General features: G+C 50.9%; 1 protein-coding gene across 1 annotated transcript in view; it reads left to right on the top strand.

Moving 5' to 3' along the window:
* CDC73 (cell division cycle 73) overlaps positions 1 to 15,818 on the top strand; it is a 58,944-nt gene that overhangs the window by 10,903 nt on the left and 32,223 nt on the right. Inside the window, exons 7-10 of the mRNA XM_090263489.1 lie at positions 2,296 to 2,512; positions 5,989 to 6,087; positions 6,577 to 6,655; positions 8,028 to 8,092. Of these exons, the coding sequence (XP_090119615.1) occupies positions 2,296 to 2,512; positions 5,989 to 6,087; positions 6,577 to 6,655; positions 8,028 to 8,092 (460 nt within the window). The remainder of the gene's footprint in view (positions 1 to 2,295; positions 2,513 to 5,988; positions 6,088 to 6,576; positions 6,656 to 8,027; positions 8,093 to 15,818) is intronic.

Below are 15,818 nucleotides of genomic sequence, written 5' to 3'. Positions count from 1 at the left end.
AACGTATCCTCTGGTGGAGATTTAAAAAAAAGTCATGGTAGAAGTTGCCTACCGCAGTCTTTAAGATTTTATTTATTTATTTGTTTTTAGAGAGAGGGGAAGGGAGAAAGAGGGAGGGAAACATCGATCGGTCGCCCCTAGCATGCCCCAACTAGGGAATCAACCTGCAGCCCAGGCCTGTGCCCTGATTTGGGATCGAACCAGCGACCTTTCAGTCTGGGAGATGACGGCCAGCCCGCTGAGCCGCCGGTCAGGGCCCCCTGAGCTTCTTGAGGGAATCTTGGGGTTCATCGTTTTCATTGCCCTGGGACCATTTTTGGCACTGGTCTCTCACCTCCCGCCCCCCCCCCCCCCTTCTGGACTGCAGCTCCTTCCCCTGGCCTGACGTCGTCCGGCGGCCCCCGGCGTCCTTCCCACCGTGGGCGTGTCGCTGCTCCCTTTCCTGGGCCCCTGACGGTTCTGTCTGTCACTGTGTCCTCAGGGTACTCGCTGTCTCCGCCATCGCGCCTTTTATTTCACAGGTGGGGGTGTGCATGGTCCGTGTGGGTTCACCTCGGTGAGCGTACGGCCTGGAGCTGTAATAACTGGTGTAATGCTTCTGTTTGCTAGTCCTGTGTCTGTCGGTTTACAGCTCCTTTGATTTAGGTTTCCCCTCATCTGGCTCGTGTGTTCCTGCCCCTTTCAAATCCTCAGGTACTAGACGTCATTTTATCTTTTCTCAGGTAGGTGTTTTTGTATTTCTTTAAGTTTACTTTTATCTTGGGATGGAATTAGAGCACGTGGACAGAGTTTGTTCCCTTTGGGTAATTCTCCCCCAGATTGGTGACCCAGGTCCGTTCTGAGTGCTCTCCTGACGCCCGGGAGGACGGGGTGGGGATGGGCTCCGAGTCCCCGCGAGGGCTCTGTGCCTGGCGTTGGCTTCCTGCTGGTCCTGTGCTAATCGGAATTCGGCGGGTCCTCGGGGGGCCTTGTGTGCAGGCCTCTTCCCTGGTCCTCCGGCCGGGGAATGCCAGCCCCTGCGGGCTGCGGGACTCCGCTCGTTTTCACAAGCCGGGCGTCCGCTGGGCCTCGCCTGAGCCCCCCTGTGCCGCGCTGCAGGCTTCCAGGCTCGGCTTGCCGGAGACGCGCCTTCCGTGGCTCGATAGTCACCTGTTGGGCACACTGTCCTTCCACCTGCGTTGGCTGGTGCTTTCGAAGAAGCAGGGTCACCGCAGGCTCTGAAGTCACCTTGCACGTTTCATTGTAATTTAGGAAAGTGGTTGAATTTGGCTCAGGGTGTGCTGGTGTGCCTCAGATTTTGAGGGGAGCTTGGACAGTATTCCAGAAAATGAGTCCAGTCCTAGGTGCGTATTCAGCTTCTGCTGTGAGGCCCCTTCATACCTGACAGAAGGGAGCAAGCATACTGTATAATAGGGCCGTACTTACACCTGCGGGAACTCCTGTCCCTTTTCCAGGTGCTGTTGAAACATATTTCAAGATTGCCATCTTGTGATTAGAGTAATAATTTTATCATCTGTTAAGGTACCCAAACACTTCTCAGCTTTTTCTCATTTTACGTCGTGACAAATGGCACCGAGGTTAAGATTATCATCTTACTGAAGCCTGTACTCTCAGTGTGAGGGTTCATAGTTCTGAAAGCCTCTGGTTACTGTTCTGCTGATTTGGAAGTTAAGGAAAGAAAAGGAAACTTCAACAATGTGGTTTCACCCTCCGGACAGTAGAGGAGTGTATGTTTGTGCGGCACCTAGAAGCCTCCTGTCTCCTGTCAGGCCGGTGTGCTGTATGTGATGGCGTGCAGGTTTGAGGCCTGGATGTGAATCTCAGGGAAAACCCAGGCTTTGAGTTTTTCACAGAATGAATTTTCCACCCTCCCTTTCAGAGGGTGTCGTGTGTGTGTGCGTGCATGCGTGTGTGCATGTGTGTGTGTGTGTGTGTGTAATTCGCATGGGTAGAGGAACATAAATAGAAGTCTCAGGGAAATACAAAGAAAAGCAGCCCTATTAATGAGCTGGACTCTTTGTGGGGTGGGGGAAGACATTAAAAGAAGTGATGATTTTGTTGCATTGACCCTTCTAAGAAATAACTAATTCACTCATAATGTTTCTACATGGGCAATTTATAGAAATCGCACATGATCATGAAATATGAAGTATGTCATTTTTATAGATAAGGAGATCTTAATTATTGCCACTTTTAAAGTGTTTCGACATGAACTTTAAAATGCAGTACAGTATATTTTGATGTGCTCAAAAGATCCTAGCAGTGAAAATAAAAAAAATAATAAATTGCTTTCAGATCCTTGTCTGAAGCTATGTCAGTGGAAAAAATTGCTGCCATCAAAGCCAAAATCATGGCTAAGAAGAGATCCACCATCAAGACCGACTTAGATGACGACATAACGGCCCTGAAACAGAGGAGTTTCGTAGACGCCGAGGTGGACGTGACGCGGGACATCGTGAGCAGGGAGCGGGTGTGGAGGACCCGGACCACCATCCTGCAGAGCACCGGCAAGGTAGCTGAGCGGCGGGGCGCGCCTGCCCGGGGTCTGACTGTCCCGGCGACAGAGGAGGTTGGCGCTTGCCGTGGGCGGGCTCAGGTGTGGTCAAGGGAAGCCCGGGGTCATGTCGACGTCCACGTGACCGTATTTGCCGTGGGAGTCTGCCCCGTCGGTGGCGGGTCACCAGGGACGCTGATGGGCAAGCCCAACTCCAAGGGCAGCCCCTGATGCACCCTCATGGGTCAGTGCAGGAGGGGCCCCGTTTCCTGCTGGGCAGATTTTCGCTTAAACCCAGTGAAAGGAAACATTGATGGCAGGCTCTCCAGGCATTCATTTTTTTTCTCCACGTAGTAGAGGGGTTAGAAAAATCAGTCAGCAAAAACTTATTGCATGTGTTTTATATATTACATTCTGATGTGTGGATGTAGTGACATTTATTTGTTCCTTATTAATGGAGTCTTTTTTAAAGATCTTATTTAGTTTTAGAGAGAGGGGAAAGGGAGGGAGAAAGGGAGAGAAACATCCGTGTGTGGTTGCCTCTCTGCCCCCAACTGGGGACCTGGCGGCAACCCAGGCAGGTGCCCCGACTGGGAACCGAACTGGCGGCCGCTTGGTTCACAGGCCGGCGCTGAATCCACTGAGCCACAGCAGCCAGGGCTGGAGTCTCTTTTTTTGCTACAGAATTGTGGGATTTTCTTCCCTCTGTTTCTCCTCCCTTTCTCCCTTCTTCCCTCCTCTTCTCTCCTTTCCTATTCATGATTATAAATGATGCATTAAAAACACCCTTGTGCGTAAACTTTCGTGCACTGACATGTACACAGCAAAAGAATTAATCTTTGGAAGCGAATTGCCGGTTAAAGGGGATGCGTACTTTACATGTTGAAGGATAAGAATTGGAAAGGTACTGGACGTCCAGTATCTTACTGGGTCCCCAGAAACGTTGCCTTGATTGTTTCACTGACACGGTTTCATCTGTCTTTTCCGCCCCACCCCTCAATTTTCTCCTAAATGTTAATTCTCCGCGGATGCGCAGTTCTTAGTAGTGATGGTTTGGTAAGAAAGTTTGTCGAAGTGCACGAGGTGACTGGTCCCTGAGCTCTTACCTGGGTTTACGTGCGGCGCGGGCCTGGCCTCCCGCTGGCTGTGCTGCTGCCCTAGAAGCGAGCTGCTGGGACAGGCACCGAGGGCGCGTCCTTCTGCACCTCGGCTTGTGGCCCCGCGTGTGGGGCTTAGGGCTGAGCAGCAGTCGCCCGCGTGTACAGTTGGGGAGAAGTCGGAGGGTATGAGCGAAAGTCTGCTTCCGGCCTGTGGTAAAGGGATCTTTCTTTCTTCTCGTTTTTCCTGCCCAGTATGGGGCTCAGAGTTGAATGCCGTGACTCACGTTGTTCTGCCAGTGTTTACTGTAGTTGTTGAAAAGTCTGCACTTTATAGTCACGGCATGGAGCACGGGCACCACGCGCCCCCCTTGCCTTCAGACCAGACATTGAAGTTTTCAGATGACAGGTGCACAGTTTTTCCTGAGCTCTAGGGGGCAGGGTCGGACCGTCGTCGGTGTGCCGACTTCATTTGTGCGCTGTTACAATTTCAGAAATAGGCTACGTTACGACTTGTTTGGCAGCTAGGTTTGCTTCTATGAGTATTACCATTTTAAATATAAAACCGATTTTGACTGGCACTTTCTCTGTATACTATGTTTTGTTTTGTTTTTTTGCTAAACTATAAAAAACCTTGTAGGTACTCAGAGCCCTAAAAGGCCCTCAGATTTCAGACGGACCTTCTCTTTTTCAGAGTTTTTGGAATAAAAGAGGTTGAAGATGAGCAATATAAGTTATGTTATTACTGTGGGCCCCCCACGTAAAGCAACCTGGTTTTATAACGCCATTAAAACCACATTTTTAAGCATATTAATTGGGGTGTGCCCATTGCTGAAAACTTGATAGAAAGACATCATGAGAAGGAGGATCATCAGTTGTCCTTCTGCCACACAGAGCTGGCCGACGCCATTCTGAGGGGTGCGTCCAGACCCTGGGTCCCTCGGCCAGGGCTGTATCAGTTGTACAGGAGCAAGACTTGGCGTCCATCCCTTTGGATCGTCTCTCGGTTGGCCTTTGCACTCCGGCGTGCACACAGGCATGGCTCGGCGGGAGCGGGCAGTGGCACCAAGCTCCGCTTGCAGCCGGCGCGTGTCCTTCACCCACCGATCGTGTCCTTGAAATGGAAACACAGGCTCATTTTATCACCTTGACCTCTGAGTGGCGCCTGCCTCATGTGTGTGCTGCATGCAGTTAGAGTGCCCACTGTGCGCTGCCTGCCAGGCGGGGCGTCCGTGCCGTGAGCAGCGCTGTCCCTGCCATGTTGTGCGCCGGACCCGCTGCTGCGCCACGGAAAACCGGTGTGCCTTTGAAAACTACGCGACGCAGACTTATGTATTTGTAGACATCTTTTCAGAAATAGAGGAAGTTTGTTCCTTCAAGGAAAACAATTGACGATACTTGTTGCCAATAAGAAAGCGCTGACTTTTATAAGAAAATTAAGATTTGGGGGCGTTTTTTTGCTCCTGTGACCATAATAGGTTCCTAATACTTAAGAGTCTCCTGATGAGATCTGTGATGATCCTGACACATGCAGTGTGTTGGTGATGTATAATACAGTGCGGTGACATTGAGAACGCTTGCAGACTTCAGTGATGGGTAGTTTCCAGACAACCATTGCGTGCTGTTAACAAAATTATGTGTGAGCAAAAGAAAAAGTCCATTTAATGGACCAAAGACACCAGTGGGTTTTAATTAACTAATTAATTAATCGGAAGATTTTATTTACTTGCAGAAAGGGGAAGGGAGGGACAAAGACAGGGAGAGAAACATCGATGTGCGAAAGAAACAGTGACCGGGTGCCTCCCACACCCCGTAATGGGGAACCCAGCCTGCAGCCCTGGCCGGGGATAGAACCGGCGACCCTTTATTTGCGGGCTGGCGCTCAGTCCACTGAGCCACACCAGCCAGGGCAGGGATTTTAAAGTAACAATGCAAAGTGTGTGGGTATGGCAGAGTTGAAGAAATGACGAAGGTTTTCCTACCGTTTGCAGTTTCAGGCACCCACTGGGGTCTTGGACCACCTTCCCCACGGACATGGGGCTGTTGTCGTGGATGAAGAATTAGGCTGCTTCTGACCGCAGATCTGTCTCATTTTATTTAAGTGCTAACTTGTTGGAATAGATGGAGAATATGAATAAATGTGAGCCAGGTATGCAGTTTACGTGAAACAAAAGTAAATGAAAAGCACGGGCTTTATCGTGTTCAGCCTTTGCCCCAGTTTCCTTGTAGTCGTTGGCTGGACTTAGGGTGGCCTTGCTGCGCGGCGGTAACATCTCATAGCGACGTAGAAGAGGAGCCTCAGTAGGAAGCTCAGTCTGAACTTGTTTATGAAGTGACCCTGCTCTCTTCCAATGTTTACTTTTAAGGGGCCTTAATCACAATCCCTTTCTGTTTTAGAATTTTTCCAAGAACATTTTCGCGATTCTTCAGTCGGTAAAAGCCCGAGAGGAGGGGCGTGCACCCGAGCAGCGGCCGGCCCCCAGCGCAGCGCCCGCGGTGAGAGCTTCCTCCATAGCTTGTCGTTGCCCTGGAAGTGACGCTCGGTTCTGTGTTGAGATTCGGAAGACACCTGATCTCTAGATCTGTTGCTGCTGCCCTGTACCTGAAGGCTGTGAGAGCCCTTCTCCCCATTATATGTGCCTTGGGCAGTCGTTCTTAATTGCAGCCGTGCCTGGGGCACCGTTGGAGAGGGGCTGGTGAGGAAGAGCCCTCGAGTCCCTGGGTGAGCGGGCCTGCTCAGCAGCTGCGGGGAGTCACTGACCCCTGTTAGGGTCTGAGCCCCGTTACCGCACGCTCTGGGGCTCTTCTCTAAGTCACTGGTGCCTGTGAGTTCATGGGGAACGTGTGGTGTCCCTCCTGATCATAGGTCATTTATCCTGTCATTGTGCCTTTAGCAAAAACCTCCTTATTGTGGTTTTCGTTAAGAGTGTTAAGTAACAGTTTAGAGTGTCAGCACGTAAGTCACGATTAATTAATCTTTTACAGGATCCCACGTTGCGTACCAAACAGCCTATCCCAGCTGCTTACAACAGATACGACCAGGAGCGATTCAAAGGGAAAGAAGGCAAGTGGCTTCGTTTTTCCCGTTTCCCGTGGCCTGACGCTGGAGGGCGGGGCGGGCCGGTCATACCTGGCGCGCGCCCACGCCCGTCTCTCCATCTGCTGTGGCTTCCCTGTGCCATGGTGGCAGTGGGGCTGTGCCCACGACTGTGGGTCTGTGGTGCCTCCAGCCCCTGCCGGTCCTTCCCAGCCGAGGTGTGCCTGCCCCGGCTCCCCTGCGTGGGCGCTGAGCTCGGGGGCCTGCGTCCCCGTCCTCCCGCTGCCGTCTGTCTCAGTCTCCTCCTGTGTGACGTCGTGGTACTGACAGCGGTGGCAGCTCAGTTCCTGCCTCTTAGAGTTGCCGTGGGGGGTAAGCGGTTTAATAAATGCAGAGGCCCGACATCAGTGACTGGTACGTAATAAGCTGCTCAGTACAGTTGCTGTTCCCAATGTTCGTGCTGCTTCTCAGGACTTCCTTTCCGAGTGGAGACTCCGTGTCCCAAACCATGCTCCCAGGCCGTCACCTTGTGCACTGAGAGCTCGGGAAGCGTGGATTGGAGCCGCCGTGCGAGGATGTGTTTTGTGAAAGCCCACGTGGCGCAGGGGCTGCGCGGGAGGGGCCGGCGCCACATTAGCGAGGGGTCAGCGAGGTGGGGCTGCAGGTGCGTGGGAGGGCGGTGTCTGAGGCAGTGAGCGCGTGTTGGTTTCATTGACTGGGCAGAGGTGCGTGCTGTGGTCAGCGTACACAGTGTTTCTTCTTCCATTCGCTGTGGTGTTCTTGGGGAGTTAGGTGTGTAAACGGGGGGCTGGCTGGTCACAGCGCACAGGTCACCTGTGAGCCTCGCCACACCCGTCGGTTTTTCTCGCTCCTGCACCATGACTGCACGATCGGTCGTCATGACAGAGCCTGTGCTGGGGCTCTGTCCTGGAACCCCCTTCCCTGTGCACAGCGCTCTTTTCCTGCCAGGTAACGTGTGCCTAGCAGTGTGGTTTTGAAACACGACTTTATCCATGGTAAGGATTCGTCAGGATGGTAGATGCTGTTAGCGTCCCATAACCGGGCATGAGGTGTAAAGAATTCGGGAGTCATATCATCAAGCACTTCACTCAGTCTTGTTTCTGACCCTTCCAACCGCCTGCGCGCGTATCGAACGCAGGTGTGGAGGTGGCCGTAGTCAGCTTCTCCTGCAGACTCAGGTGTGTGTACGGGATACGTTTCCGAGGCGAGTGCCCTCGTCCAGGCTTTACCTTCGCAAAGGTGCGCGCTAACTTCCTGTGTGTGGGAGCCACACGGCGGGGCTGGGCTGGTGGATGGCGAAGGCACATCGAAGACGGTTGCCGTAGGTTTGTGGTGGCTGACAAAATACCCAGTCTCACGGAAACCTCTTGCCTTCCAGAAACGGAAGGCTTCAAGATCGACACGATGGGCACCTACCATGGCATGACGCTGAAGTCCGTGACGGTGAGTCCGCGCGTCCTGGGTGGGGCGGGAGGGGGGAGAAAGCGTCACTCTTCCGTGCTTTCCACTTGGGACGGGACCTTGAGGGACAGGAGAGCTGTGTGGCCATTATTTGTGTCGTGGGCGTCCTTTCTCTCTTTTTTGGCTGAGTTGAGTGTGTTTGTCTGCTGTGATGAACTGCAGGTGGGTTGCATGCTCCCTGGTTAGAGGGCTTAGGGCCCGCGGGGGTCGCATCGCCCGGCGGGGAGTCTCTGGCCGTGGGGCCATACGTCTTCCAGGGGACAGCGCAGTGCTGGGTGCGTCGCTTGCAAAGTGTCTACCTGACTGTTAAATAGCGGGTGTCCGCGCATTTAAGCTGGGGGCTCACTTCTGGCAACTTTTCTTTTATTTTTAACCCCCTAAAGCTGATCATCTCTAGGTGTCCCACCTAAGCTGTGTATATATTTGCTAACACCTCCAATTGCTGGTCAGGGATAGGCCACGGTGACACAGAGCAGGGGCTTCGTTAGCCTCGTTTTGCATGTTTCCGTCGTAGGTCATTACGCCTTTAGACTTCAAATGCCTCGTACGTGCATCAGTCAGAGCGCTGTACGTTTAAAACACGGCCCCAGGCTTTGGGAGTCACCCGCCCTTTGAGGACGCGGTGACGTGGCGCCGTCCTTCACTCGCTGCGGCGGCTCAGAAGTGGGGGGCATCTTGCTGTCCCTTACGCATTGCCAGAAACAGGCAGCACGTGACTGTGGAGGGTCTGAGCGTGAAAGATGACTTTTCTCCTTTGTCCTTGGTCTCGGGGGTTAGATGTTCTGCTGACAGTGCAGCTGCTTTTAGAGGGCGGGGGACGGGGGCGCCCGGGATGCGTGCCTGGGCTTTGCAGCACAGGCCAGACGCTGTGTCATCCCAACGGGGCGGGGGACGTGGCTGGGAGCGTTAGGGCGGCGCGAGTGCCTGACCCGAGCCGCTCCCTTCCAGCGCTCCCTGCGGGCGCGGCGTTTCCAGTCCTCCGGGCCAGTCCGCGCGGCCTGCTCCCTCCAGAGGAAACGCTGTGCCCCCACCCGTGGGCACCGCAGGGGGCTTCCCCCGTCGGGGCGGGGGTGCAGCCTTCCAGGGCCCGAGTGCCCCAAGCGCTCAGCTATGGCAGCACCTCGGGCTGAGGTCCTTACAGGCTCCCCTGGTTAACGCCGGCCACCAGCTCAGGCCAGGTCAGTCTTTCCTCCTCAGTCGAGAAAGTCTCCAGGTTTTTATCTCCCTCCTCCTCCTCCTCCTCCATGCGCTGCTCTCACGGAGAGCAGGGCTCAGGTCTCCTTCTCAGAACCTCAGACCCCGCCGCCCAGCGCGATGGGACCAGGCCCAGACTGTCCTTGCGTGTCCCCTCAGTGCTGACTTCGGGGGCCGTGCTGCCGTCGTCAGGTCACCGTCAGCCGGGGCCAGGGGCGCAGGGGCTCTGACCGTCCGGGCCGTGTCGTCGCGCTCCTTTTCTTCGCTGCTCTGACCAGCTGGAGCGCACGCGACGGGCTCGAGGGGACGAGCATCCGGCCCTCCCCGCGGGCTCCCCGGCAGCACAGCATGGTCCTGGAGACATCACACCCGGTGATTTCTGCGTCTGTCCTCTTTCTGTTTCTCACTGAGAGCGGCGCGCCCCCGGGAAGCAAAGCAGCGACTTCCTTCCATGCCCAGGCCCCCCACCCCCCCAGAGGCAGGGTAGCTGTCAGCAGCGAGGCCCTGGGGGTCCTGGTCACAGGTTCCCGGCCCTTCGGGACACGCAGCCTCCTGTGTTTCAGAAGCGCTGCCGCCACATCCCCGGTTCTGGGGAGGTGTGTGCCGTCAGACCGGGAGGCCGCCCACGTGCCTCTCGGGGTGTCCCGGGGCGGCGTCCGGCGTCCCTGTGCGACCGTGACCCGCGCGCAGTCCCGTGGGTGCGCGTCACCTCAGGGCTGTTCTCCTGCGCTGAGCCCCAGCGGGTAGCGGGGCATGGGCTTGAGGAGTTTGTAAGCCTCTAACCGGGGGTCCCGCAGAGGTGGCCTCACCCGCGGGGAGCACTTAGCGGCCACCCCCATCGCCGTCCCCGCGCGTCGGGTGAGAATCCCGCACTTCCCGTCGCAGCAGCACGGAGGCCGGAGGCCGCAGGTCCTTGTTTTAGAGCAAAGATGACGTTCTCCTCTGGGAAAGGCACCGTCATGGCTTCCTCTGGGTTCGTCGGGAGGTTTAGACGGACACAGGTGTCCCTTGTTCAGTGTTGTTCCTTTCAGCACGTTTAATAGTCACGCTATTGCAGAAACATTTTTACATTAAGCCTTGGGTTTTGTAAACTTTTGATACTGAACAGTACAGAAAACACCATTTTTTGGCGTTGGGTAGTATTCGGTGTGAACACTTTACTAAGAGGTGGGTGTTAATCTCCTTACCCGGCACCTTCTTTGTGGGGACACACAATGCACTCATTTTATCCTGATATTTGTCAGCGTGACCGGCGTTAGGGAAATGGAAAACTCACCTGAGGGTATGTTGGGTTATGCTGTTCATTGATCTGAGAGCGGGCGGGGCACCACTCAGCTGCCCCGTGTGTGCCCGGCGCCCGGTGCCCAGCAGGGCGCTCACCTGCGGCCGTGGGTGCACGGGGACGACGCTTGAACCAACGGGGTCGCCCGGCCAGGCCCCTAATTGCATTTTGATGCTGATACACTTCAAGAAAAATGAATTATGACAACAGAGCATATTAATAAGTGTCAGGAAATTCAAATGCATATTAAGCAAAAGTTTATGTATCTTATTGAGATTTATTGAAAATCCATTGCCCCAATAAATTCAATAAAAACAAACACACACCTAAATAAATAAATAGAACCCCGTTGTGCAGTGCCTGGTGTGTCTGGTGTGAACCCGCAATTAAACTCTGCGCCTCGTTAAGGAGTTTCTCTAAGATCTGTGTCTGTCTCAGCAGGAGCATTTGAGACCTTGCTTCCCAGCATATGTCGGCAGTTTGGCTCCAATAAACTCACAGAAGTTCTCTAAAAAAATAAAAGAAAATACTGTAGCAAGTTTGATCATATCTGTAACATATCTTTTTAAATTAACCTACCAGTGACCAGGTAGTTACCGCTAGGGTTATGAAACTCCCGAGACTGACTTTCGTACATGGGTCAGAAGTAACCTAAAAACCGTCGCGTAGTTTTTAATGATAATGGTAACATCATCTTGTTTCAAAGTGTTCTAATAGCATCCTAAGACGAGAAGGGGCCGGCCGGGTTGCGCAGTTGGTTTAGACCATCGCCCTGATGCCCCAGGGTCGCAGGTGTGATCCCCAGTCTGCGTACATACAGGACCAACCAGTGACTTCGAACAAGTGGGGCAGCCAATCAGTTCTTCTCATTCTCCCGCGCTCTCTCCCTCCCTCCCCTCCCCCCTCTCTAGAATCAGTAAATTGAAAACTAAAAGAATAGGAGAGAACAGAAACCAGTTAGGGAATAGGATGGTATTTTGTTAGTAACGTGACAGAAATGTGGGCTGTGACATTCCAGTTTGCTTGCGTGTCCTCTGAGTCGCGGGTCCGTGTGCTGCTGCAGTTCTGCGACTCAGGCACACAAGCCAGCCAGTGCTCCGCATTTCAGTCTCTGGGACACAGCACAGAGTAGCTTCCTCTTGTGACTTCTACTTACCTCCGTCAGTACAGTCTGCATCCCTTTAATTTTAACAAAGTTATTTTCAGTATTGAATGTGCTTCACCACTTTTAAATTCTAACTTCTCAGTGACTTTGTAGACTAACCATCTTTTTTTTTTAACACAGACATGATTTTGTTATATATATATATATATATATATTTATATATATATATATATATATTTCCATCACTTTGAGGAAAAAAGATTATTACCTTTTATTTAACAACAGATAATTTGAATTCGTTCATATGAAAAACAGCCTCGTGTATGTGATAACGTGCTGTGATGAGTGTTCAGATATTCCCTTGATGGGTACTTTTCTTCTGGCTGCTGTTGGCAGAGTTTCAGTTTGCTGTATCACTTTCCAGGTCTTCCTGGATTGGTTTAAATCTTCAGTGAATTTGCAGTCTTCTGTATAAATCCAGTATTCAAATTTTATCGTCTTAATAGTCTTAGTATTTCTGCCATTATTCATTGGTTTGTCTAGTTAGTTCATCCCCTGTCCCCCCCTCCCTCCCCCCACCGTGCCAAACCTCATTCGATCTTTAATTCTAAGTTCTGGCTTTTTTCTCAGGTCTTTTCCTTGATGGATGTTTCTGTTAGTGTTGTTCTTGTCTTTCCTGCTTCTCATGTTCCTCTGGGAGTGACTGTTCCCACTTCTATTTTAAGGGTCTCTTTGAAACTCTTACTGCTTCCTATCTGGATGAAACTAAAGGTTTATTCGAAATTTTAGAATAGTGTCTTACTGTGAATAAGTTGAAGATACATTAATTGTCATGCGAAGGAATTAAAGTTCTCAAAGATTCTTATTTCAGTTGGCGACAAAGGCCATGCTGCAGAACTCAGGTAATTGTCTCACTGCTGAGGTTGTCGTAGTTTCTGTTGTCATCGAAAATCTTTACATTTAGATTTCTGCAGGAGTGTGTAAGATCAAACAGAGTTATTCTATCAAGTCAGTCTGACGCTTTCACAAATCACAGTCTGTGTCCAATAATTCAGTTTTCAGTCATCAGTGAATGAATTTTGAACACTATCAATCTAATTATTCACTTCCCTAAATCTGATATTTTTAGATTCTTCAGTTTTCTTACACTGTCTTTTTGTCACTGCTGTCTTATATGTGTTGCCATAAACATCCTGGAATTGAAATTTGTGTGTTTTAATATATCAGACTTGAAAACTAGCATTAAGCACTTCAGCTTTTCCAAAACAAACCAAAAAAAGTAACTTCTATTATGTAGAAGGGTTTTAGTTTTCTTTAGTAGAAAGCCCCAAAATTCAGCTTTTAATATGATAGAATATTATAATTTATCCTAAAAAGCTGTACAAACTACTTCATAGCATCTTTAGGAACTGTTGAGTTTTAGCAGATAGCACTACATTCATAATAACCATTCTGGTAGTAAATTTGTGTGTACATTAAAATAGATCAAGAACTTTGATATGTATTGTCAGACGCCCCCGTCCCCCTCCCCAAAGTTACTTTGATGGGAAAAAGCCTTAAAAACTTTACCATTTAAGTAGATTTGGGGAACTTATAAAAAAAATCTGGGTTAAATGTAATAAATATAATTGATCTAATGCCGTCTAATAAATATCAATTTTTAGGAGACCTATGATATACATCGGGTTTATTTCTAAACTTTGAGGCATTATTAGTATTTCTGAAAAGTTTGTGTGCTTTTTTAAAAGCTTAAACACCAGTGTGAAGGTCAGCGTGGCCTCCAGGCCGCGTTCCATTCCTGCTTTATGTCGGGTCTGCTTGTCGGTCACTGAGCCAGTGACCTACTCCGGCCGCAGGGCCTGGCGGGCATCCCCCGCCCTTGTGGGGAGGGAGCAGCTCAGGGCCCATGTCCCTGCTGCTGGGGATCCCTGTCCGAAGGTTGTGACTCTGGGTCAAGCCCATGAGAGGAGCAGCTGCCGGGCTGCATGCCGGGTTAGCTGTTACAGTGACCGGTGTGACCGCCAGGCCACTGAGCGCAGATCCTCTGTCTGACACGTGCGTGTTTCCATGGAAGGTTTTAAATCATCATTTTAAATATTTTCTTAGCTACTGATACTTGTTTTCCATATCCCATTATTACCTTTACTCTTTTAGTGATTTCTGTTCACACATACTACAAACTTAAAAGTTTTTAAAAAAAATACGTGTTCTAGTATTTATTCTTGCTTTTGACTGATTTTCTGGGTTCTTTTCATTCTCTGAGTCAGTTGATCTGTCGGGTGTTATAAATAAATGTGTATGTTTTTCTCTTTTTCTGTAGTTATATTTCAGTTCTGCAGTTACTGAACTTGAATTATTAACATATTTTAATATGTTATCTGTTTTTATTTTTTCAGTGTTTATGATACTACCTAAAGTGCGAGACAAATTGGGAATCAGTTGAAACTCAGTTGCAAGTTAAAATAATTAGAGTAATAAACGGACCGAGAAAGCTGCTTTATCTGATTAGCTCAGACGGCTGCTGTGGTCAAGGGCAGGAGACGTCCCTGTGCACACAAGAATGCTCTTCTTCCTCCGCTGGCAGATCGTGTCTTGAAAGTGGGGGTGTTTATGGTTGTATTGTGCTTGCGGGCGGGGGTGTACAGTGGCCAGCTGCTTCCTGAAGTCAGGGTGCCCCTTTTCAGCGTTTCACGTGTGTGACCTGTCTTCTGAGCGTCCTGTTCAGGTGACCCGCGCATGTTCTGTGCGGCACCTTAAAGTGCACAGTAGGGATATTAGCGTTGCTGCTTACCTCTGTGTCAATGTGACAGTCACGCTTTGCTGTTCGGCAGCCACAGCGGGAGCCCCTGTCTGCTGCGTCGGGACATCACGGCCCCTTCACAGCCCCGAGGGAGCAAGCGGCAGCGGGTGAATGGGTGCTCCTCTGTCTGTGAAGAACGCCCAGCTGTGCTGCCGCTTTGGGTGTCGGGCCTGTGGCTCACAGGCGCGGCTCAGTGCCCAAAGGAGCAGGAGACGAGCCGCGCGGCTCAGGCAGGCACTTCTGGGGCTCCGGCCGCCAGACAGCACAGCGCGGGGCAGACGGCGCCCCTTTTCCTCTGCTTGCTGGCTCTTGGCCTGCTGCAGGCCCCTGATGCTAGGTGCCAGCAAGCAGAGGGACAGAGAGCCGGGGAGCAGAGGCCAGGCCAGGTTGGGCGCTTCCGACCTTCCGGCAGGTGCCCCGGGCGCTGGAGAGCGGAGGAGGAGGGCCTGCGCTCGCAGCTGCCTGAGCCTCTCCCGTTCTTACGCCGAGTGGCTGTGGGGGTCAGGTGCCTGGCACGGTGCCGGCCACGGTGCGCGCCCGTGGGCCAGCGTTCCTGTGGCCGCCGCTCTTCTCAGAGGGCTTCGGGCGAGTAGGCAATAGTGATAGTGCAGCCGAGGTTATCTACGATTCTGCTGCACAGTAAGGGGTGACAAATTTAAGTTATTTACTCGAATTAGAATTTCATCACTTACAATCTTGATCAAAGTAAACTAGCGTAAGTATTGAAAGTCTTGGAATTCTTATCTTCTAAAATATCTATTAACACTGAGCATAAAGATTATAATTTTTTTCTTTGACCAAATGCAATATTGTCATTTAAAGTTATTTTTTTATGTATAATAAAAATTATGTAGTTCTGCGCATGAGTAAGGCACAGTTAATGTTTAAGTATTTTAAAATGTAAAATTCATATTTTGCTGAAGAAATCAGCTTGCATATTGTTGACAGTGGAAGATCAAATAATTCATAATAGAATATTTATTTTTAAATGAGGATTTTCAGCAGTACTAAGTAACTATTCTTTGGTCCAGTGCTCTTTGAGAACTCAGAGTATCATCAATTTACCACTGATTTTCAAGAAAGTATCAGGGATATGAAATGATTTTAATTTAAAAAAAATAATGAGATGAGAAGTTCCATGGTGAAACTTTTTTTTTAGATTTTATTTATTTATTTTTAGAGAGATGGGAAGGGAGACAGAGAGGGAGAGAAACACCGACTGGTGCCTCTCACGTGCCCGCAGCCGGGGGCCTGGCCCACAGCCCAGGCAGGTTCCCTGACTGGGGATTGAACCCGTGACCCTTTGGTCTGCAGGCTGGCGCTCAGT

The sequence above is a fragment of the Furipterus horrens genome, unplaced genomic scaffold (assembly GCF_987537825.1).
Source record: "Furipterus horrens unplaced genomic scaffold, mFurHor1.1.pri manual_scaffold_15, whole genome shotgun sequence".
NCBI lineage: Eukaryota > Metazoa > Chordata > Mammalia > Chiroptera > Furipteridae > Furipterus > Furipterus horrens.
Note: the sequence above shows the minus strand (reverse complement) of the source record. Positions and strands in the feature narration are given on the sequence as shown.